At 40.4% G+C, this 25146-nt stretch overlaps 1 protein-coding gene across 1 annotated transcript in view; it reads right to left on the bottom strand.

Moving 5' to 3' along the window:
• The window catches only part of plpp4 (phospholipid phosphatase 4), a 52194-nt gene that overhangs the window by 15925 nt on the left and 11123 nt on the right, over positions 1–25146 (bottom strand). Inside the window, exons 2-5 of the mRNA XM_028990104.1 lie at positions 8481–8589; positions 3273–3363; positions 908–971; positions 636–760 (exon numbers count right to left, since the gene is read on the bottom strand). Coding sequence (XP_028845937.1) covers positions 636–760; positions 908–971; positions 3273–3363; positions 8481–8589 — 389 coding nt within the window. The remainder of the gene's footprint in view (positions 1–635; positions 761–907; positions 972–3272; positions 3364–8480; positions 8590–25146) is intronic.

Raw genomic sequence — 25146 nt, 5'->3', positions numbered from 1 at the left:
CAAAGAAGATACACTAAAAGACATGGATACAATTAATATTATCATTGCTTAAAATGTTCATTCATTCCATTATGATATTTTTGGAGCCAAGTTGTATGTTAGTTGGATACATTTATGGCCAATAATGAGCATTTTGTAGACAACCATAGAGGAATACATATAAAAAAATGTTTTATCTCTCTCTCTTGCTCTCCTCCTACCTGGCACTTGTTTTAATGAGGGATGAGGAATTTAATGAGAAAAACTCTTTGGAGACCAAAACCCAAAACAAAATGTCTCAGTATGTAATAAATCCATAAAAGTGCAGAATGAAGAGTTCCAGGGTGAAAACAATACATTGATTATTTAGTTTTTTATATACAAATATATCCTGAATATATTCCATTGCTTCAAGCAAGGTTTCCATATTTAGTACTGATGAAAGCATGTTTTAATGCAGTTATCTAATCTAAACACAATACTTAAAATAAAGCAATACATTATATTAAAATAAGTTTGTTTATTAACCACAATTCCAACCTTGGGATTTGGGTATGAGTTTTATGTTCCATTTCACTTAAATTCCCAAGTAAAATTTTGGAAGGGCGCAATCTTTAGTGGCACAATGACTATGAAAATGATAAAGGGGCACTTACAGGAAGAATGACTGCTGGGGAAACTCTTCCGGCCCTCAGACACCACATCCGCCTGGCCTGTGCAGAGCATTTTAGCATTCACCTGCCCATCTGGGAAACAGCGGTGGAAGTAATCTGGCCTCGGCCTGTGGGTGTTAACATGCAGCAATCAATTATTTCACTTTTGCTAAAATATGAGGTCCTTGGGGTTGTTGTGACAGACTGATGAGAACCATTTTTGAGACATTTCATATTATCCAATGGACACAAATCAAATTAATACGATGCATTACCTGCCCACTATCAACTTGATGGTGTTAGTGAAGACTCCATTCAAAGCCAAAGCCAGAGAAACCGCTGCAAGACAAGTACATACAGATTTATCACAGTTTTTTTGCTTTCCGTTGCAGTAAAATGTCAAAACAAACTATATATTTTTTTTCTCAGACTGTAAATTACTTGCTTAATAAACATTTACACTGATTTATTGCTCTTATGCTCTTGCTTTCACTAAGTATAAGGTCACTGCACCATAGATTAATGTATGGCTTTTGGTTGGCACAACAACAGCAGCAGGACATGCATTGTAGGGGATCCAAAATTATTCTGTGAGTCACTAGATTCATAACTGAGTACACTGACCCAATTTGTGAACAAAATAAGTTTTGGACAGTGAGCTCATTTGGATTGAGTGGTCCCTTGCAGTTAATCTACAGACTGCCAACTGGTAAATTATCTATGGGTAAACTGCCCATGCCCCACCCACAGGACACAGTGACTGAATGACAAGGGTGTAAATGAGATCAATTGCACGATCAGTCACAAATTCTCAGTTCTTAACACCTACAGACGTTGCTGGAGTGAAAACTTAAGACAGCATCTCCACTTGCATCAAAATAAGAAAATGAACAAAGGTCTTTTGGAAGAATGGTGTTCTTCCATCCAGCAGAGGAGCATATGACAAGAAACACTGAAGCTGTCCTAGTGGTTTTTTTCTTTTACTGTCCAGTTGTTCATATAAGTTCAGTTCAGCATTCAATTCAATTTAGGGGCTTTCCTAGATGCTGCACCTGATGCTTGGATGCTTGATTGCTTCCATAAAGGTAACAGTTTAGCTCATCTAGTTAATCCACATGAACACTGTCCACGGACAACATAATGAACTGCTGGATGCCTCACTAAGCTCATACTCCCAGAGCTGAGGAACATAATTTCTGAGCCCTGTCTGAGCTGGAGTGGATTAATAAGTATTTATTAAGCGGCCTGTTAATTTGGGCAGGCTTTCTGCTCTGCTGAAAGGTGAAATGAGATGATTTCCATTCGGCCAATTCAATTTGCTGATGAGCTGAGGCAAAAATTGGAGAAAGACAGCACTGTGTTGCCATTCCAGTGTTGTGAACAAATGCACTATTGACATGGGAGCACCCTCCTCTCTTAATATTATTATTACACCCATATTATAAACCTTTTGCCACCACAAATGGCCTGACTGACATGTCCCACCCACTGCATTATCTATGTCATTCACTTCACCTAGTCATAATGTTATGGCATGTATTTAGATCATACACACTGTGGCTGATAAGCTCTTATGTGGACTGCGACCCTGTGCAATTTCCCCTATGCTTTCTGCTGTAAAATAGAACACTATCATCTTTTAACAGAGACACTTGCCTTTTATTCTTATTATGAAACCACACTATTTCAATAAATCCAAAATAAATACATACAATGTAGGTTTGATGTTGAAATGGAATAGCTATCAATATTATTTCTACTGTCATACATCTGCTATGTGCCATTGTTATCCACTTTCTTGCATTTTCGCACCTTTGATGAATCTTTACTTGCTCAATAAAATCCCCATGTAATTTTACTCTTGGCAATTTTATTGTGCAATTTTATGTAACAGCAGACTTTAATCTCCATTGTGATGTACGAAAGCAACAGCTCACCCCTCTCTCTCTTTCTTCCCCTTTCTGCCTATGTTTAATTGGATTTGAGGTAAACTTTCTCGCCTAATATCTTCTGTTGTGCTTGCGGGCCCTCTGGGCCTCACAGAGCGCAAAGCAAATCTAAAAACCAACAGTGTGCCCAGACGGCTTGTTGAAAGTTTAACAAATAGCATGAAATTTAAATGATGGGGAGCACTGTAACAGCTTCAGTATCTAATTGTCAGTCTCTCCTGTTGGATCTGGAACAGTTACTGAGATGTGGAATTTACTGGAGATGTGAGAAGGCTACAGAAGGCTTGCATGTGATGTAAAAATATTATACTGCCTGCTTATGCATGCATAAAAAAATGAATGGTGCACCTCATGTCATTAGCATGATGTTCATCCAGCCAAAACACAACGCTAAACATAATGATGTAGATGCTATTCTAAGATAGACAACATCATGTCTTCCGCATGGGTGGCTCTCACAAAACGTATAAAGATGTTCATGCTTTATTTGTTAGAGAATCCGTATTCAAATAAATACAAACATACCATTTGAATTATATCGACCCATTATGTTCATGAATCATCTAACCGTCTTTGTGAGAACCACCACTATATCAGGAAAACAGGAACAGGAATCACATTTCCAAACTATCACAAACAATTCGGTCTAAGGACAAAGAGCACATGTGAGGATGTGTAAGGATGAGCATACCAAGGCACGCCTCTTTAATTTCTGTTTTGTCTGTCCTTTGAATTATCTTCACCACAAAAATGACAGCCAAAGGTGTAAGAAATGAAATGGCCTGTGAAAACAAACAAGAATATTGTTAAACTTTCAAAAAAATGCTGACACCATTTACATTTGACACAACATGAAGTATATTTCTGAAGTAAAAAAATATAGCCAGAATTCAAGCAAGTTGTGTCTGAAAAGCTACAGAAACTAGAAAGTGAAGCCTTGCTTCTTTATTTCTTTATGTTGAAAATGCCTCTTTTTGTCAGGTCTTATTTGTCAACTGTTGAAATGCAACTTATGACCGTCTATGTAAATGCGACATTAGTTGCTCAAATGTTAGGGAACATCAGAAATTCAAAAATGCCATTCTAGGGCACAGTCACTCCCACCTGCACATGAATGCACATTCGGAAGAAAACATTTCCCTCCTCAGACAGTGCACCAGAAGTCATATATTATCAGAAACTGTATGAATATTTTCCTAATTGAGCTGAAGAAATAACGTAGAAATACTAACTATTATTTTAATACATCTGTTATGATTAATGTACAATGCATCCAATGCGAGATAGAATTCTCACTAAATGTTAGTTTAAGGATTTGTGTAATGTCATTTGGGTCTACTATGAGCACCTCTTATGACTTTCTCCACACCCAGGTAATTACTGGAACCTCTCTAAGTGCAAATAATGTTGAAAACCTTCAGCAGAGAAGTGGAAAAAGCAAACATCTTGTGATTCTGAATAGGCTTTTTCTGCTTTTATGTTAAAAGGTTTTTGAGAGCTCTTTATTAAAAATGACCATTTGTCAGTCACCCCTCCCCCACTCCTAACAGACTTAACATGGAACAGTGTCGAATATTAAAGTTTTGGTGATACATATAGTAGACCATACTGAAAGACAGAATTAGGATGCAAACTCCTTTACGACTCCTGCCTGCTTTCTCTCTGTGAGTCTGTGTGTGTGGTGAGATGACAGGGGTGTGATGTGCTGGGATGCATTTCAGTCTGAATGCCGAGCACACAGACGTGTGAGTAGCAGGTGAATGAGCTGCATGCCTAAAGACACCTATGGGCTTTCTGCCACCTCTGCAAACGCCGCTTTGGCATTGGGCTCTGAATGAAAGGCCGGCCCTTTCAAATAACGGCCCCCATTGACAACCATTCAAATGTACCGTCGTTATAGTTTATCATTATAATGTATTCATGGATTTGAGGTCAGTGGCGAAGAGGCATCCTCCATCGTAGATCCACTGACCAGCAAGGAACTCTGTGCCATCCTCAATCACACGTCAGTGAGGACGTCAGTGATGACTGCGTTGAGTGGTGGAATGACGCAGGGTAACCCCACACACACACACACACACACACACACACACACCACACTTCCAGGTGCAGGATGGAGAGAGAGAGGCTGACAGTGAGGAGGGGGAAGAAGACTGAAGAAAGTTGGTAAAAGGGTGACGGTTCGAACGTTCCCCAGTAGGACTGCAGCACAGTAACAGCAGCCCGACCTGCTGCAGAGAGCATCCATTCTTCCTGGCAGCCACCGATACCGGCTCCCCACATACGCCCCCCCACATCTCCAGGCGTCCCTCCTGCACACGCCCACCATCACCTTCAGCGATGCGCCCAGCCCACTGCAGGTCAAGACAAACATACCTGCCAGCCGACTGCCTCCCACAACAGCGCCAATAAGCCACCCTCCGGTGATGCCGATGAGAGGGGAAGCAGCGCCAGCCCGCAGTCTGGGTTGGGGGCTCCTTTTGAGGGTGTGGGTGGGCAGGGAAACAACTGGGCTGGTCCCCCAGGTAGCTGGTGTGGAGGGCCTGGGTCTGACTCCAGGAGGACAGAGTGCCACTGAGTCCCCAGGGTGGCAGGTGGGGCCAGGCAGGATGAGCATGAAGAGGGCCTGCTCGTCCCAACGGATGTAGAAGATTCTGAGCTGGGAGGGGTCCCCCGTACCTCCAGCAGGGACATGCAGGGAGAGGGCTTGCATGTCTCTCGCTGTGCTGGAGTGAATCATGCCCACAGGTGCGGCCAACCTGAGGGTCCAGGACCGCCGCCATGTCACATGACTTCCGGTATCCACATTAATGTGGACATTACTTACCTTTGTGTTTATGTTGCTGTTGTTGTTCTGGTCACACACCTTCGGTCCAGTTTATGTTTATGATTTTCCTTTTTGGCCATCATGCCTGGATTGATTTTTGTTTATAATAAATATCCTTTGTCAGACCTCGCTTCTGCGCCTCCCTTCCATTCCGGCCCCAAGTTGTGACAAGTACAGACAGAGATTTAGGGATTTTGGTCAACACTGATCCGTCCTTTGACACTCATACAATGAAATATAGACTAAATCTATGCATAATTTACACTGTTTTGGAAAGGCTAATCTAGTTCATTGCTGAATGGATGCCCTGAAGCTTCCACTAATAGTTCAACATACAGCTGCTATAGTACTAATCAGAACCAGAACATTTTCACTTGTTGTCTGTGAAATTCAGTCCAAAATAATGTTATTAATATACTAACCACTAAACTGCTACTAAGCTACTAAATTACTGCTCTACACAATAACTAGCCTCTTGGTCTTATGTAAATGGATTCTGGTACAGTTTACCGAATAAATGTCTAAAAACTATTTATACCCAGGACTCTGACACATCTATTTAGTCTGTCTCTACCAGGCCATTTAGAACAACTGCACACAACATTGAGACACAAACTGTCCTTACTAGGCATCTGGAGCCCCTGTTACAATATTCAATGCATGCATCGTTAACGCAACGTGTCAGCTGGAATGATATTAACATGCTGTCCATTCTCAAGCTGTTCTGGACACAGGAGGGGAAGCTGTGAGCAGCATCAAAGCGACAGGCATGAGATTGTGTGCCAAATCCAGAGGGATATTCAAGCCTGACAACAGACCACAACCACGGCATCTGGCTACACAATTGGAATAATTCTCCATACACTGTACATTGTGTATGGAGAACTGTTTGATAATTGACTAATGCCACCCTCGCATTGACGATTAATGAATGATCAACCTAGCAAGAGGGAAGGCCCTCTCTCTGAATCTCCATTCCCAAAGTTCTCCTGTATGATTGTTTTCTTCTTTTTTGCAGATTTGAGGTCAGTAAGGTGTCTACTCTACTGTCTACTCTTCTGTGATTCTGTGCTATTAATTATTTTTTTTTATTATTGATAACATTAATTAAATTGTAATTCATGCATTTCTGGATTCTATTGGCTTCTCTTTTTGAAAAAGAAATCTTTTTTTTATTTAGCTGAACCATGCATTTTGGGCCAGGTTAATGTTTTTTGTGTTTTTATTCTCTAATCTGTATGGACTGGAACCTGTTTTAGTTTTTATTAGGAGACGCATTGAAAAAATCCTCATAAAACAGCAGTTAACCGCCTATGAGTTTATCCACCCTTTTTTCTAGGGCAAGCCTTCAGCACCTTAGGTGATTGCTAATAAAGTTTAATTGTGGGTTGAGATATATGAGAACCAGCCAGACACCAGTCAGATTAGATAACCCAGGAGAAAAGGCAACGCTGCAGAACACATTGTTCTTCCAGCACACACCTTCATTTTGTCATGCAGTGAAACGTGAAGAACCCAAAATGGGACCTACACTCGGCCAGGACAAACATATCCTGCCCTAATCAATGGATGTTTTCAGCAGTATTAAATGGCATGATTAAGAACTTAAATTTCACCATCGTAATGACTCCCAAAAATGTCCCCTTTGTTACAGTTTTGTTTCATTTGGTAATGTGCTTTTAATTTGCTAATGTACCTTCAATGCTGCATCACATTTATCTGTAGAAAATTTTCACTGTTTAATACCAAGGGACATGGTGAAATTGATCCGAAGAAGATTGATAATATGCTCCATGCAGAGCTTTTAATAATCTGCAATGAGCACTTGGCCATAACTGTAGGAGTGAAAGTGAAGTGATGAAAGTGAAATGATTGTAGCTGATTTCCAACACATTTTTCCACCACTTGTTTTATTGTAAGAGGAATAATTACCTGCATTGCAACAAATAAAATCAGAGTGATTTTCTGGGAAAAACCTGTCTGCATATTAATGTAACCTCAGAAAAAACATTGGGGCTTCTGCCAATATCCAACAAAAGTGAAAAAGTGAAAATATGATATGAAGTCTTATCCCCTTAACACAACAGATATTTACTGGGTACAGATATTTATTTTTTACTGGAATAACAACTGAGAAACAAACCTGCGGGGATAAGTGAAGGCACACATGATTTCAGAGACATTAATTGGAGATAGAAGTCTCTTAATCGGTAAAATCTCTATCCAATCTGGCCTTGCATCCACACAGAGACGGCGTTTCAGGGAACCCAGAATTCCCACAATCTAAAGATTCTGTACTCAGTCAATGAGTTCACATCAACACCAACTGAATTTGACTCAGTTCAGCTATACAAAGTAAGACTGTCCTTTCCCTGCTCTTTCTTCATGCCACCCTAGCAAACTGCACATTAACGCAATCATAAAACACCAGTGTATGTTTCAGTTATGTTGCCCCGCATTCACAGTTTAATACATAAATCTCACCTGCACTCTTGGATTTCTCTGCAATTGGATTCACTCGGTTTCGCAGTATTGTAATTCTGCATCATTGACAATTATCCAAACCTCTTCTGATAACACTCCCGTGTGGATACAAGTGTTTTAGAAACCAAAATCCTGTTTTAGAGAACAGCGTTTTGCGTTTGACAGGGACTCTGAATTTTAATATGTTAAACAGGGTATGGGGGCCCTGAACATGCCAAACATGATTTAAATGACAGAATTTACACATGAATAACAGAACGAGGACTGGACACAGCAAGGATACATTTATACTAATAATCACAGAAGTACACAATTAGGTAATCAGGAGTACAACACAGAGAACACAATTCTCTAGAAAAACAGTCTGGGAAACAGGGAACCAGAGGAAATGTCAGGAATTTAAATTAATTTAAAAGCTTTTTTTAGAGGAAATTTCAAGGTATTACGAAATATTTGTATCGGGATAAAACTAAGAATTTTGCAAACAGCCATGCCTTAATTATTCAACTAAATTTGTCATTTCGTCTTGGTCGAGCAACAAAATTTCAATATAAGACAAACTGCTGAAAGAATGAGGGTTGTACTTACAAACATGACCCTCTTCGGGATGTGGTCAGACTCCACTAGAGGGTTCTTGTAGAGCCACATCTCCTCAGGTTGGATCACTCTTTCGAAAGGCTCCAAGAACTCAGTCAGTCTGAATAGAAAAGGACAACTTTTTGTTATGTTTTGTGTGACCTTCTTTTATAAAAAAGTATTATAAATAAGTCTTTAAACCATAGTCCATGGTGGAAATTAAATGCTTTAGGTAACCACTCAGTTGCATTAATCTCAATGATTAATTAACACCAGTTCTCATATGAATGCAACCACAGTAACTTGAGATATTGTGAAGCAATTAACTTGCATAAAATCCATTAATTAACCGTCCAGTTCATGTGGTGCAAAACAACTTTTTGTTAGAAGCACTAATCCTAATTGTTGGATCATAGCGCAGAATAGGGAGATTAATGAGGTCTTAAATGTTTTGTGATGGAACTAAAATTAAACAGACCTGATCCTTTTGTCCAGACAATAAGGCAAACTAATGCACCAAAAGATATAAAAACACATTGTGCCATCAGTGCCCTGCCCTGTGATTACCCAGAGTCCCAGGACCAGCTCCAGCAGCCATGACCCTGAGTAACAGGACTAACTGGTAATGGAGTGTGAGTGAGTGCTTCACAAACAAATAAATGTAACAATAATGAAATACGCAAACACAGTACATAAACATACCAGAATTAAAAATTGAAATGTCCTCATACAAGTAAAAAAAGAAAAGACAAACTTAAACAGACACTTTAAATGTCATACTTTATGATTCCATATTTTCCACTAAACATTTAACAAATGACTAGAATGTCCTGTAGAGGCATGTATATTGTACAGAATTGCCATTGTGCATGGATTGGTTTAGCGGGTAAGGTAACAGACCTGTAATTGGACAATTACCGGTTCAAATCTCCAAGGTGTCACTGAGCAAAGTACCGTCCCCACACACTGCTCCCCGGGTGCATTTCATGGCTGCCCACTGCTCCCTCAGGGTTAAATGCAGAGAACACATTTCACTGTGTGCAATGAGTGCTGTGTGACAACTAATCACTTTCGCATTTTTTTTCTATTTCATATTAATAATCAGAATGCTGAGACAACCTCAAGGATTCAAGGCTGAACCAGTCTCTTTTGTAAAAATAAAATATGTTAGAATAAATAAAAAATTCTAACTGCAATGACATGGCCTTAAACATTCAAATTTAAATGAAGAGCTGTTTTTTGGAAGCCCTGAACTCTATGACTCAGGTCCATTAGGGAATCTGAGTCTGATCCTGGGTACTTTAAACTTTGGTAAACAACTAAATGCTGTGGTAAAATATGTTTTTTCACCTCTGAGCACTTGGAAAGGTGAAGTTGAACCTTTGACTTTGAAAAGGTCAGCCGTGCATTTATTTCATCTAAGATTTTAAAATTTTTACATGGGCTGGCACCTCCCTCCTTCAGTGATCTTGTAAGTCAGCACACTCCCACTAGGTCAGAGGCCTCTGCCTCTGCACATCATGGCCTCACCATTTGGATTCCTCGGCTTTTAATCCTGACTGAATGCATGAATGTATTTGTTCTTTTTTGTCTGTTGTTTTTAAGATATTCTTGTACAGCACTTCCGCCACCTATCGTTGATAATAAATGTGCTTTTAAAGATCATGTTGAGGGTATTAGATTAACCCTGATTCACATGCATTTTATGTTCCTTTACATGTATACCGTCTTCAAAAGGACACAAGATCTTTATGGACCATAATAATACTTATGATAAACTATAAAACTACCAAAAGGATAGTGAGCAGCTCTGCACCACTAGCTTTGCTTCCATGCTTTATTACTCCAGGCAATTATAATCAGAGAAATCATAGAAAACAAGCACAGGCATGACTTTATATTAAGAAATTGTCATTGTAGATGACTTTGATGGTAATTACTCTTCCATTGACAATGTTATTGCAGATTTTCGGATTAACAGAGCAGCCAGACAAATCACAGATAAAGACAGTAACACCCCTATCCACTCATTCAACAGCCAAATATACCAATATACTACCTGCCACTCAGTGATGCTTTATTTTCTGTCCATTCTGAAACAAGCTTTTAATGAGTTTCTCTGGGAGCAAACTTTATATATTAAAACCCATGTTAACAGGTAACCAGAAACAATTATTAACAAATTATTAATGCTTCGCTTGAGGTGAATGGAAAGAAAAGCAACTTATAAGCAGGATAAAGAAATGTAAACAAGAAACTTGGCACCAAATCCAAATTGTTTACCCCCCCCCCCCAGGCTTAATTCACCCAAGTGTGTGTACGCTTGATTAAATAATAACAGCAAGAGGTATTCTCCAAATCCCACAGACAACCCCAGAAGAGTGTAATGTTCACCACACCACAACACACCACACCCATGGCACTGCAAGAATTCATGGACTAAATCGTCTAAATCTGCATCATCTAGTAGATTTTTAATTGCATTACACCACAAATATCTGTTTCATTACCCAGTTGTCTTCAAGTGCATTCTGTGCAGATCCTGGACTGCACTAATTGGCAATGATTAAATTAGCTGCCTACATTTACATTTTAAGTGCTCCATTTTCCTAACAGCTACCAAAAGGCAAAGCTATTTTTAAAGAACCATGGATACATGCCTGCAGTCGCTGTCTTCTTGAAAAGGCCAACTTTAATCCCCCAGACCGAAGGCACTTAGATGTTTCACAAAAATCATTTGAGCATTCACACTGTTGGTTAGAATCTTTTTTAATTGATTATGTAAATAAATAAATACGTCTGGCAGCCAGAATAAATGTTCTAGCACCGTATATGACCATGGGTCAGACATGGCCCTATGGCCTTCATCTCTTGTGACCGTTTCACATCTTTCTCAATCTTTAAAGAATGAAATTTTGGGCGGCCTGGCGGTTAAGGAATCAGAAGGTTGCCAGTTTGAATCCCGATCCACCAAGGTGCCACTGAGGTGCCACTGAGCAAAGTACCGTCTCCACACACTGCTCTCCGGGCGCCTGTCATGGCTGCCCACTGCTCAACAAGGGTGATGGTTAACACACATTTCACTGTGTGCACCGTGTGCTGTGCTGCTGTATATCACTTCACTTTAATGCTGAATCTGCCTGAACTCAAAACAAAGGCTGGATATGGATTTGAGGGCCACAATTGTAGAGCCCTGACCTAAATCCACAGGATAATCTACAGGAATACAATTTCGTGACATTTCACACTAATGGAGAAATGGTGAAGAGGTGCTGTTATGTAAGAGTCTCATAAAGTGGAACAATTAGTGAAAGGACTTTCAGCATTAGATCAAGATATTCTGCACTACTGTCATTTTATTGCCACAGCTCACTGTCCTATGTTTGTGGCATATTTCTGTTTATTGAACAACCCAATATGAGAAAAAAAGAGCAGCATGACAGTGTAACACACAATAGAACCTACAGATATCACATCCTCATCCAAGAACCATGACTCAGTCAGTTCATGCTATTATTTCATGAAGCAGACGGTGTAGCCTCATTCTGGAAAAGGTTAATTCCAGCAGCATGAACATTAATGGCCGACCCAGCATGCTCTCACTGAATCGTCTTGTCTGGCCCCATCTACTTTCAGATGTCCCAGCATGGTCTGCTAGGTCTGCTTCTACACTTGGCGCATAAAGTGCCCTTCCATGCCCATACACTGTTCCAGATGCTCATGAATGCGAAAGGTCGGCTGAATGGTCATCTTTCACTGCAGAATATCCTTCTCACCGCAAGCTCTTATCTCTAAGACAGCCTTTTATTTGCTCTCTGATGGTTCTTTTGATTTGGGTTTGCATCCTTCTTTCTGCACTGTCTGGCATTCATCAGAAGTATTGAGAGAAAAGTAAGAACATAAAATTTCTTTTACCAACTCTGTTTGAATTCCAGCTAATTGTACTAAAGTGGCGTCTCAGTAATGAATGAAACAACAGGCTCCCCAGTCCAAATGGCACTATTGCTAACTTGTTACCGAGCGAGCCAGTCGATGCCTCATTAATTGTTAACTGCCCATTACTTTAGTTGTCAGGTAAATAGTTTCTAACGCCCATTAACTCTTTTTGCAAGCTTGTGGCTATTGATGCTCATTAATTGTCGGACAAAGTTTCCAGATTATAAGTTCTTTTAATAGCTGCAACTTTCTTTTGCTGCTTTTCCGTGCCAGGTTCCAGTCACAGCGAGAGGACAAGCCACCCATCCTTCATAGTCATTCGCATGTTTGCAAACTCTGTTAAACAATGAATCACAGTCACTGCCAAGAGACTAAGAAACCCCCTGGGATCTCTATACTCGTGTGGTCGAATAGCAGCACAGAAATATGACAAATGTCGTCGAAAACAACTCTTAAGAGTTTTTTATAAAGATTTATGGATCTGGTGCGCTGTTATAACAATGTAATATGACACCAAATTGAATTGTCTTGAACAGTTACGTTTCCCTCCAGAACACTGCGACCCTGGAAAAGCCATTTAGCATGGCGTGCACTGGTTGGGCTCCTTTTGAATTATACTGTTATCTTTAAGGCCGGCCTGTGTTTTTCCGGCTCAGAAATGGACCTGAGCAAATCCCAGGCCTACTGTCAGCATAACTCAAGATATATCCACGGCGAGCCCAGCTACTCCTAGCATATCGATCACGGCCTGACAGCTTCAGCAGGAAAGGGGGCACCGCTTCCAGTCTACGCCCCGCTATCAGAGCCATTTACCGTGACATCCGAAGCTAGCAGCAGGGCTGCCGGCTCAGCGCTGGACTCCTGCAGGATTCTCTACAGCGAGGATAACAGCACAGAAATGACACGGCGCAGCTCTCCAGCTAAAAGACGCTCCTCAGCTTTAATCAGATGCATAGGACAAGACTGTTAAACTGCATTTATAACATTGAGTAGTGTCCATCTCAAGCCCATTGAGACATACTGTATGTGATTTTGGGCTATATAAGAAATAAATGTTTGTAGTGTAGTGCAATGCAGGAGGTTTAGGAATTAAAGAAATTAAAGCAATTTACATTTAGCAATTAAAGAAATTGGCAAGTATGTAGGGAACCACATAAAGATTCTTCTAAAAGATTAAAAAAAATGGGTACCAAATGGTTTTTATTACTGCAAAAAAAAAAAAAAAATGCAATTCAGTTTCTACACTGTACTTTGATGTGTAAGAGCTATAAGCCATCTGCAAATGTGAAATGTTACAGAAACAAGCATTTAGTATTTACTGACAGATAAGTAAAGTGAGAAGATCGGGGAGAAGGACGCGTGGGAGAGGGTGAGAAAACTTCTCTTTTGGTGGCACACATCCATTCACTGACAGCCTGATAACCTCACGGAAACACAGCCAGACACACTGGCAGTTCAGATGCATGTGAATATTTCATATGCACACACACATACTCACACATTCAGTTTATTAATAGCTTTGAATCTGACATGTATTTATACAATCCTGACTAATTAACGGGCGCTGGTAACATAAAGTCTTCCAAACGTTCAAGAAAAATTCCTCAAATATCATTTTTATTGTAAGCTGCAATTCATTGCTGTGCCAAGCACATGGACATATTAGAAACGATGCACAATGCACCAACAAAAAAAATTAAATCAACCTCATCTGTTTTTAATCTGATTTAATAAACCGTGGCATCACAATTTGATTAGGATGTCAGCAGGGTCACAGCAGACTTGGAGCTGAAGATGCAGCTTGATTTAATTTCCACGTTTATTTCCCACCCCCCCACTAAATATATTCCAGAAGCACATTACACCTCCCGGGAAAATAAATGTATGTATTAGTTGCCTGTGGATTTCCTCCTTCCTGGTGAACTGATACGGTACAGACACATTTGAATGATGTTAGCAGACACAAGATCCCCTGAAAGCTGCTGAAATATAATTAATTTAATAGGCAAGATGGGTAAGGTAAAAGGCCACTGGAAACCAGGCAACTCGGACCCTCTGAGGAGCAGCCCGCTCCTTCAAGAAAACGCTGTAGACTGCAGAGCAGTTAATATGGATTAGTCTTTAACAGGTAAAGTGGTCCCACAGAAGGGATATGCGAGGCCTGTAATATGGTTTCATGGTATTGATGTGTGCACTGAGCTCTGTGTTGTCTCAGGAGTCGATGCTCGCTTGCCCAGCCGCTGGCATTATAACAGCAGGCCATTTACATAATTGATTGGACAAGAAGGCAAACCAGACCAGTTAAGAGTCCCGCTGCGTTAACCATCGCCTCACCAACCGGCTTCTGAAGGCGAGTTCGCACACGGATTGTCGCAGGAGGTAACCCGACGATGATTGGCTGTGGGGCAGGCAGATTACTGAGGCTGCTTGGGAAAATCCTGTCTGGGAGAGCTGCCAGTAACACTGACATGACAACTGAGTTGCGTGAAATTTCTCCACAAGCAAAGCCAAAAAATGCTCAGCACGTTCCTGGCCACGACCAGAAGGCATTTAATGTGAAGGAGGGGAGATGGATGCACTTGGACACTTTTTATGGCGTAAAGCCAAAGCATTGGGATACAACTTGACGCTTCATTTAAAAATTCTAATGGCAGCATAATCTTACCCTACAAAAAGGGACTTAACAGTGAGTTTGGAGTGAGCCTATGGATCCATCCATCCATCAATCAGAATTTAGGATAATTATATGATTTAAACCCCTTGTCTGTCATTTTTAGAAAATGTGTTTTTCACTGCAGTAATGATGAAAAATCCAGCACTCTGACCCAAGTAGTTCTTCATCCTTCTGTCCATCCCTTTATGCACCAGTTTTAAACCAATTAGACAATTATCATGCCTCTATTCTGGCTCCGTTATCAGTTCTGGCTGCTAGAACCAGTGTATGTATGTATGTATGTATGTAACATATATTTGTATGCGTATACACACACACACACATACACATACAAATATATGTTTTTAAATACATTTATAAAAAAACATAACCAGTGTCCATCACTTTTTTTGAGAGCGAAATAGAATTGCTGTCACTGGGCACCGTGTACTCTTCTGTATTCTCACAAACCAATAAGACAAACTGAAATTTCTAACACTGAATACACAGACAGATATACAAAATTACGCCCCATTTGTGTCATGTTTTTTTTATATATTTTTTTCAAGCGGCCTAACGTAAGTTGCAAGTCTTTACTACTACACAGCATAGTAAACAGCACAGTATTTTTACACTCTCTTGGAAATGGAGCGTGCACTGTGTCAGCAGCAACTGCTGCATTGCTTCCCTCCAGGGATGGGCTTTTATGGCCTCGGCCTCCAAATGGGAATGATCTAGTTTACTTTCTCCCACTATCCTGATGCTGAAACAGAGGATGTGTGCATAAAGAACCCTGACACAGGGAAAATTATATAAAGGAAGCTAAACGAGTGCCGGAGAGAGATCACTGGCCTAAGAATAGAGTGTGATGGGAAGCTGGGCCCAGCATAGTAGAAACATTTCCCAGCAGGCCTGACACCCGGTTCAAAGGCCCAAGCTGCAGCCATGAAGATGCTTGGTAATTACATGGTCTGAGTTGCCTCATCACACCCCTTCCTTTTATTATCTTCATGTTCAATTTTATTTGCGCATAACATGAATTAATTCAATCACCGAGCAACAGATTATTACTGCATTTCTAATTCACTCAGAAACCTCTATAAAAGCTTCAATTTCAGGAGCCCTTAATTTATACTGGACCCATGCACATCTTAACGGCACCTAATCCTGCACCCTCACCCAACATATGGCGAGCACAGAGAGGCAGGTAAGCAGTAGTGGAGCAGAGATTTCCTCCCGCCTGACATTTATCATGCATTGCACCCTCATTATTCACCACAGCAAATGCCAGACAGGACCACATCAAGCCCAGCAAGTGCATCGCCATTCATGCATCTATAACATGACATTGGTAAAATCTTTGTCCACGGGAGTTCCTGCCGCCCACTGACAGGCACCGATACAACAGTCTGGCCGCAGGCAACATTGGAACACCAATATTGACATGGAACAAGGAATTCTGGTTTTTGCTTTGAAAATGTGCCTGGTCTCACTAGACAAATATGAAATGTGCCACATACCTTCAAATATATGTTTTTAAATCATGAAAAACTGCAAAATTACATAAATTATATTAGAAAATACTGGGTCAGCCATCCATCATAGATCAAGATGTTGCAGGCAACCTAATCATAGTTTAATAATACACATACATAGTATAAAAATATTTTTCAAAATATGATCAATGTCTCATTGTATATCGTTATATTATATATCTCATATTATATTGTTATATTACATCTCATATTATATTGTATATCATTTGTGGCCATCAAGAAACCGCTGTAGGTATCCAGGACTCCTTCAAATATTTAATCATGCAGCCGAAAGCATCAGCAAGAGCAAATTGCCGAGATGAAGCTGAAATCTGTGGTTGTCTTTCCAAGATTAACATACTGGGCAGGGAGACGGATCTGCAGGCTCTTGTGTTTGACCGACACCTTTTGGCTCTCCTTTATCATTTGACTGAAAAGCAAAATGTGGCCGCAGCAATGCTGGGCTTTGTTACTAAATTACCCATGACTCTCCACAAAGGCACATACATAGAAATTGTTTTCCAACCGTCTTGAAGGAGTTCCCAGAGGTGTTTAGCACTTGTTGGCCCCTTTGCCTTCACTCTGCGGTCCAGCTCACCCCAAACCATCTCGATTGGGTTCAGGTCCAGTGACTGTGGAGGCCAGGTCATCTGCCGCAGCACTCCATCACTCTCCTTCTTGGTCGAATAGCTCTTACACAGCCTGGAGGTGTGTTTGGGGTCATTGTCCTGTTGAAAATAGATGATCGTCCAACTAAACGCAAACCGGATGGGATGACATGTCGCTGCAGGATGCTGTTGTAGCCATGCTTTTTCAGTGTGCCTTCAGTTTTTAATAAATCCCCAACAGTGTCACCTCCATGCTTCACAGTGGAACCAGGCATGTGGAATCCATCCGTTCACCTTTTCTGCGTCTAACAAAGACAGGCGGTTGGAACCAAAGATCTCAAATTTGAACTCATCAGACCAAAGCACAGATTTCCACTGGTCTAATGTCCATTCCTTGTGTTTCTTAGCCAAAACAAATCTTCTGCTTGTTGCCTCTCCTTAGCAGTGGTTTCCTGGCAGCTATTTGACCATGATGGCCAGTTGTTCTAGAGATGGGTCTGCTGTTAGTACTCTGTGTGGCATTTATCTGGTCTCTGATCTGAGCTGCTGATAACTTGCGATTTCTGAGGCTGGTGACTCAGATGAACTTGTCTTTTTTTTCCTGTCTGCCAGTTTCGTTGTGGTGCTTGATGGTTTTTGTGACTCCACTTGGGGACACAAAAAAAGCAATTTTCTGGACTGACTGACCTTCATTTCTTAATGTAATGATGGCCACTCATTTTTCTTCAGTTAGCTGATTGGTTCTTGCCATACTATGAATTTTAACAGCTGTCCAATGGGGCTGTCGGCTGTGTAGAAACCTGACCTCTGCACAACACAACTGATGGTCCCCAACCCCATTAAAAAAGCTAGAAATTCCACTAATTAACCCTGATAAGGCACACCTGTGAAGTGAAAACCATTTCAGGTGACGACCTCGTGAAGCTCATCGAGAGAATGCCAAGAGTGTGCAAAGCAGTAATCAGAGCAAAGGGCGGCTATTTTGAAGAAACTAGAATATAAAACATCTTTTCAGTTATTTCACCTTTTTTTGTTAAGTACATAACTCCACATGTGTTCATTCATAGTTTTGATGCCTTTAGTGAGAATCTACCAATGTAAATGGTCATGAAAATAAAGAACACACATTGAATGAGAAGGTGTGTCCAATCGTCTGCCCTGTAATGTATATTTTATATTTATATATTTTTATATATTCCTAGTTTAGTGTATGATAAATATTTATGTGGGTGGTGGGGTGCAAAACTCTCATTCTGATACACAACGAAATATTTCCTCTGCTTTTAACCATCACCCTTGGTGAGCAGATGGCAGCCATGACAGGCACCCGGGGAGCAGTGTGTGGGGACGGTGCTTTGCTCAGTGGCACCTCAGACGCACCTTGGCGGAACCGGCAACCTTCTGATTAAGGGGATGCTTCCTTAACCGCTAGGCCACCGCTGCCCCATTTGACCCTGAACAATTGGGGTTGAAAAACTCTGGATAAGAGCATCATCTAAAGGTCACATAATGTAAAGCAATGTAATCAGTAAGACACATTCAGAAACCTGTTTTTGAACTGGTGCTAAATGCAGTAAATAAAGTGAAAAAGAAATAGAGAATTTTTGCTATAAAGTGTTAAGGCACGTGGTATTTATCTTTATAAAATTAACCTATACTTTTGTTGGTGTGTAATTATTTCTGTCACTCAGAACACTGTTTTTATAAACAAAGTTTAAAAATAAAATAAAATAATAAAAAAATAAAATAAAATAATAAAATAATAAAAAAATAAAATAAAAAAATAAAATAAAATAAAATTGTATGAGCCCAATGACAGCTGTCTTGCACACTAAAATCTGTCTATTGTCCATTAGCCTGTCTATGGTCCTGCAGTGGCTAGAAATGGCGATAGGTGTACAGAGTGCTTTGGCCATTCAGAGAGCAGTGTTCAGAGAGCAGCAGCTCAGACGGTCTGATATGGAATTTGTCCCCTTATGTCGTCATAATGGGAAACGTTACCTCCCCTTTCTCATGCTTTTTCCACCCATAGAATTACCCACCCTTCCCTTGAAACACTATCTCCACCAACCACCATGACTTCCAAAACATGTGAAGCATTGCAGTTGCTTGGTGATTGAATGTAAAAATAAGCCCAAATGTATTTTTTGTCACACGAGACTCTGAAGGAACAATGGGTTAATTTTATTTTTTCTGGAAAAACGCCGACACGACTTCCTGTTTGCGCCAAACATTGTGGTTGGTGAATGGTGGTGAAGACATCATTTCTGCGAATGCCCCCTCAACTCCTATAGTCCGCTCAGCTCCTCATCCCGCCTCTCTCCTCCTCATTAGCATTTAAAGTTACAGACACCGAAAAGTCGCGTCCTGGGGAAATCTTATTGTGGCACTGGCTAAAAGTGGCTGTAATTCTGCACCAAGCTTGATTTTTGGAAAGAGACTCCAGATACAGTATTATGGGACCACTAAGACTGATATAAAAGCAAATCCATCCATCCTTAACTTATACTATCAAACAAGCCCCATACGCTTAGTGTGTTGTGCTGCACTATAGTGCCTGTTCAAAATTTGTGCCGAAAAACACCCATAGAAAAAATTACAGATAATTTGTGTTTTCAGAATGATTTATAATAATTGCACAATTGCTCCACTCACAGAAATTAGATTCTATTGTGGGTAAATACGCAGCAGCCATCACTTCCATGGGTGACAGTGAAACAGTTTTAATTAAAGCACAAAAGAGGGTGATCTGTTATCCCCAAATCCAGGGGCAATATGATACTTACACTCTACTTGTCTGGTCTTTTAGCCCTCAAATGGCAACAGCGAGAGAACAATCTGAAAACCACTGCACACAATGCATAAGGTCATGCTTTAGAGAGTCAGGGAAAACAGAAGGCCATAATTGTCTGTAGTCGCCCTCAGTTTTGCCAGCAGTATTTTCCTCTGATCCATTACATATTTAGTGGTAATCATTTTTCTCCACAACCTCTAAACATGACTGGAATCTTAATGGAAATGTTTTACGCCTGAAAAAGATCACAAAGGTCACACATGTCTGCTCTTGATTATTTAGCTGATTGCCAATCCAGAAAATGTTTTAAACATCCCATTATTACAGATTGACAGTGGGTGGTCCATGGGACCCTGAAGACCTGCTGAGCAAAAGTGGAATAAGAGGGGTTAGAGGTCCAAATTCCACCCCCGCCAGCTTGAGGATACTCTGGATTTATACAGTAAATCTGATTTCCTGACCTTCCTTGGGTGGGCAGAGCAATTTAGTGCAATTCTCTGCCACTGTTGTGGCAACTACTTTAAACTTGGTGCTCAAAACAGGACTTTTTGTGCTTCTGCATGCAGTGGAAGAAAAGCTCAATTTTATTTGTTTTGTCTGAGAAACATCTGTACCTCTCTGAGCTTATCATGTAGGAGTTCTAGATGAACGCTACTGACGGCTCCATTAGACAAAACACATGTACAGTCTTTAAGTGCCATCCACTGCACTTAGCAGCGCCAATCTGTTTCTGAAAATGAACCTTGTATAGACAACATTTTTTCTCGATAATTCACTAAATAAGACAACAAGACATTTAGAAGCTAGGTCAAATGCATACAAACACCTTCCTACGGAAGAATCCTGAATGAGGACAAGCTGTGTTTTTTTTTTTTATAAAGGAGGGGGCATTCAAAGCCTCAGCATCACAGACAATCAACAGGCCAAAACACCTCCTGCATTCGCTCTGATAAGAGCATCAGAGGGCCAGCGGTATGTCAGCGATAGAGAGAATGATGGGGTGCAAAGACCAGAGAGACTGTGCAAGGAAAGGGTGCAATGGGTTAGAGGTGATGGGACAGACAAGGAGATATTCAGTTATTAACATGGTGCACTCAACTAACCCCCCTGTGCCAAGACCCGTCATCTACTGCCAGACAGCAAAATTTCTCTGAATGTCTCACAGGGGACTGGAGCATTTCCAGATCTCCACATCTTCGTTGCTGTGCATCTTAATTCCGAACTGAGGCATTAAATCAAACCCTCACTCCGGATTAAAACCCACCTTATTACATGAAGATAAACTTGTTGAACTCTTCACAGAGACGGCCTCATATCCAAAACTGTCATTCGATAATTGAAGGCATTCACGTATTGAAACACAAATTTGAGTGTTATCCATATTCGATTCTGGCAGTCTAATTTAACAAGATGAAGGCATGTGAGTAATTTCAATAACAAACATGGCGAGTAGGTCACAATTTGGTGGATATAAGCACATCTAATTTTTTGACGTTTAATTACATCTGCTTATGTAATTAACACTGAGCTGCCAATGTAACTTATGGACATTTAAGTAGAACAACATGAATTAATAATTACTGTATTCAGTAAGCGAAAAATGTGCTACGATTTGTAATTGATCTGCAAGAAGGTGCCCAAGGCACATGCAGCATAGTAAACTGAGCAACCAGCCAAGCATCACAGCACATACATCAATCCCATGAAGCCACTGGTGCAAGCTGGAGATGGGTAATTGGTTTGGTGCGTGCACCTTAGAAACCGCCTGGTAGACATGTGATTGAAGATCACTGGTATCAGCAAGATCATCCGTAAATAAAATAAGAACAGAGCACTTCTGAACTGAAAGTTTTACAACATCAAACTGCACATTTTGCTCCTCAGGACACTTGTGATGGTGCTCACATCCCCTAATCACTTCACATAACCCTTGAGTAGAGAAAAGATGAGTGAACCCGGGAATTTTCTTAAGTGGGGAAATGAAAAGAAAATGCAATGAAAGAAAGAAGTAAAAATGAGACTTTCAAACCCTTTAAAGCATCCTTCTTGGGGCCTCATACACATTTTTGTTTAAAGGGTCATTTAAAAGAAATGACTGAATGTTTGGTTCGAAGTGCAGTCATGGCCAAGCGTTTTGAGAATTTAACACATACTGTTAAACAAGTAAGTCTGCTGCTTCAGTCTTTTTAGAAACACTTGGTCCTGCAATTCGCCCTGCCATGCTGTCAATCAACTTCTGGGCCAAATCCTGACTGATGGCAACCCATTCCTTCATAATCAGTGATTGGAGTTTGTGGGTTTTTGTTTGTCCACCCGCCTCTTGAGGATTGACCACAAGTTCCTCCATTGGATTAAGGTCGGGGGAGTTTCCTGGCTATGGACCCAAAACTTTCCCAGAGCCACTTAGTTCTCACTTTGGCCTTATGGCACGGAGCTCCATAATACTGGAAAAGGTATTGTTCTTCACAAAACTGTTCTTGGATGCTTTATACAAGACAGGACTGATGGTGGCTCTCACCTTTTCTTCTCTGGACAATCATTTTTTCAGATGTCTGAAAGGGCCTTCATCTGAGAAAACAACTTTATTCCAGTCCTCAGCAGCCCAATCCCTGTACTTTTTGCAGAATATCAGTCTGTCCTTGATGTTTTTTATTGAAAGAAGTGGCTTCTATGCTGCCCATCTTAACAGTAGGCCATCCTCCAAAAGTCTATTCTAACTCAAATCAGCAGGACAGAATGATCTCCAGCCTTGTGCTTGTCAACAATCTCACTTGTGTTAATGAGAAGATCACTTACATGATCCCAGCAGGTCTTTAGTGGCAGGGCTGAAATGCAGTGGAAATGTTTTTTTGGATTAAGTCCATTTTCATGGCAAAGAGGGACTTTGCAATTGATCTGATCATCTAATATGCAAATTGCCAAATAGGAGCAGCAAACTTTTGGGCACAACTGTACAGAGACACAATTCTACTAAAAACATAGAAATCAATGGATAAAGTGCACAGTGCTTGAAGACATACGGTAACTTACAAATAGTATGGTTGTAAAAGTCAGATAAACGTGAGCTTTTAATTTTTGTTCATGAATCTGATTGCCTGAGGAAAAAAAAGCAATTTGTCAGTCTTGTTGTGTGAGACGTTACACTCCTGCAGTGTCTACCTGAGGAGAGCGGTGTGAACAGGGTGTGTTGAGGGTGTGTATTGTCCTTAATTGTGTACAGTCTTTTGTGTGCTCAATTGATCAGTTGTTGTGTGTCATAAGTCCAAGTCAGATCCTCGTTGAAGTTCCACTTCAGCTAAAGTGAATGAGAATGTGCTGTGACTTCTTTTTCCTGGAGTAGATGATCATCTCCTTGTGATGTTTTCCTGACACCAGGCCACAAGTCCCATCACCTCAGTCCAACAGTCTGTCTCTACCCCAATCACCAAATTTAATGATGCTGACGTTACATTTGCAGCATTTATCAGACACCCTTATGGTAGTATGTGGTCTTCTAGGCGAGTGTGCTACAAATTGGTGGCAACCCATCTGCTTAATGTCTGTTTACCAACTTTAACTGACTGGGCCCCGTCTGTGAGAAAGTTCAACACCCAGCTGCAGAGGGCTGATGTCAGTCCAAAGACCAGCTTGTAGATCGAGCATAGTCCTGACCAATCAAAATGCAACAGACATTTGGGAGGGGTATATGCAATATATCAGATTTCCATGCTTCTGACAGTGTAAAAAACTAACTGGTGAAACAAATGCAAAAAAAATTTGATGCAATAAGGGGCATTTTTGTAATGTTACATTAATAAGTTCACCAATGAAAATGTTTCATACCAGGCAGAGGGATATCTTGTTAGTGGGTGGTTCGCATTTCTGATGTCCGTTGACATACCCTGGATGCTGCACTACACCTGGGCCTGTAAAGCACTGACATACTAAATCGTCCAGAATGAGGAAATAGGGTTTTCTGAGAGCTGTCAATCTCTGCCTGCGGCTTTTCCAATTTAGACGTTAATAAAGTTAATTTTATTGTATTGAAAATAATGAACAGGCTTGGTGGGAGTTCTCCAGGATACAGATAACTTTATTCTGGTAAACTGCACAATATCTATTAAAATAAGGCCCAGGATGTTTCCGTTAAAAACATCGTGTTGTTGTAGTCTTTAATCTTTCATAAAATTCATTAAACAATTATTTTGTCATCATTTCTAATTACTTCTTATGCAGTGCACTGTAAGGCATACAGTGCCTTACAGTACAGCATAAAAACAGAAGTATGCCATGAAAAAAATAGCAACATCACAGTGAATGTGCTGTCCGAACTCCCTCTGGATAAAGGGAGAAAAAAAGGGAAACAGAATTATGACTCAAGACATTACTCATCCCAGAAGGCTGCAAAAAGGCTACAGAAAGCAATCCTCTGAACTGGAAACAGGGAAGACCTGGATTCCCATAAACATACAGCCTCTAAACTGTCCCTCAGTATCCATTTTTGAGCTAATCGTAATGAATAACCTGACCACCCAATTACCGCGCAAGCCTAAGTCTGAGTAAAATGATAGAAATTAAACTATGAAAAAGCACTATGCATCCATAAAACACATTACATGTAGGAAGCAGCAAACAGATAATAAGGCCGAGATGAAAATCAAGAACAAGCCCTTAACATTATCAGCCCTTGGTCTCTTTTCTGAATGGACATACCCAAAGTTACACAGAGAATATCTTCGCAACTGCATGCTCTATTAGTGTTAGCGGTGTGTCATGGCAAGTACCTCACGACACGATATGTATGACAATACACAGGTCACGATATATCACAATATATATATAAATATATAAAAACCGTGATATATTGTGATACTGGAATCAGAATCGTATTTATTGGCCAAGTAAGTGCAAGCACATACAAGGAATTTGATTCCGGTAGATGGTGTCAACAACAACAACAACAACAACAATGTGCAAGGATGTGGTGTTATTGTACAAGTTGTGGATTTGTTTGTGATTTATAAATAACTATATCTACTTTTTATTAAATAAATAGGCAAAAAAACTAAATCTTATATACAAGTGTACATAAAGTGCATTGTGCAATGATGGAGGTGATTTACAGTATCAGCTGTTTAGGAGGGAGATGGCGAGGGGGAAGAAACTGTTCCTG

This window comes from Denticeps clupeoides, chromosome 8 (assembly GCF_900700375.1).
Source record: "Denticeps clupeoides chromosome 8, fDenClu1.1, whole genome shotgun sequence".
Lineage (NCBI taxonomy): Eukaryota > Metazoa > Chordata > Actinopteri > Clupeiformes > Denticipitidae > Denticeps > Denticeps clupeoides.
Note: the sequence above shows the minus strand (reverse complement) of the source record. Positions and strands in the feature narration are given on the sequence as shown.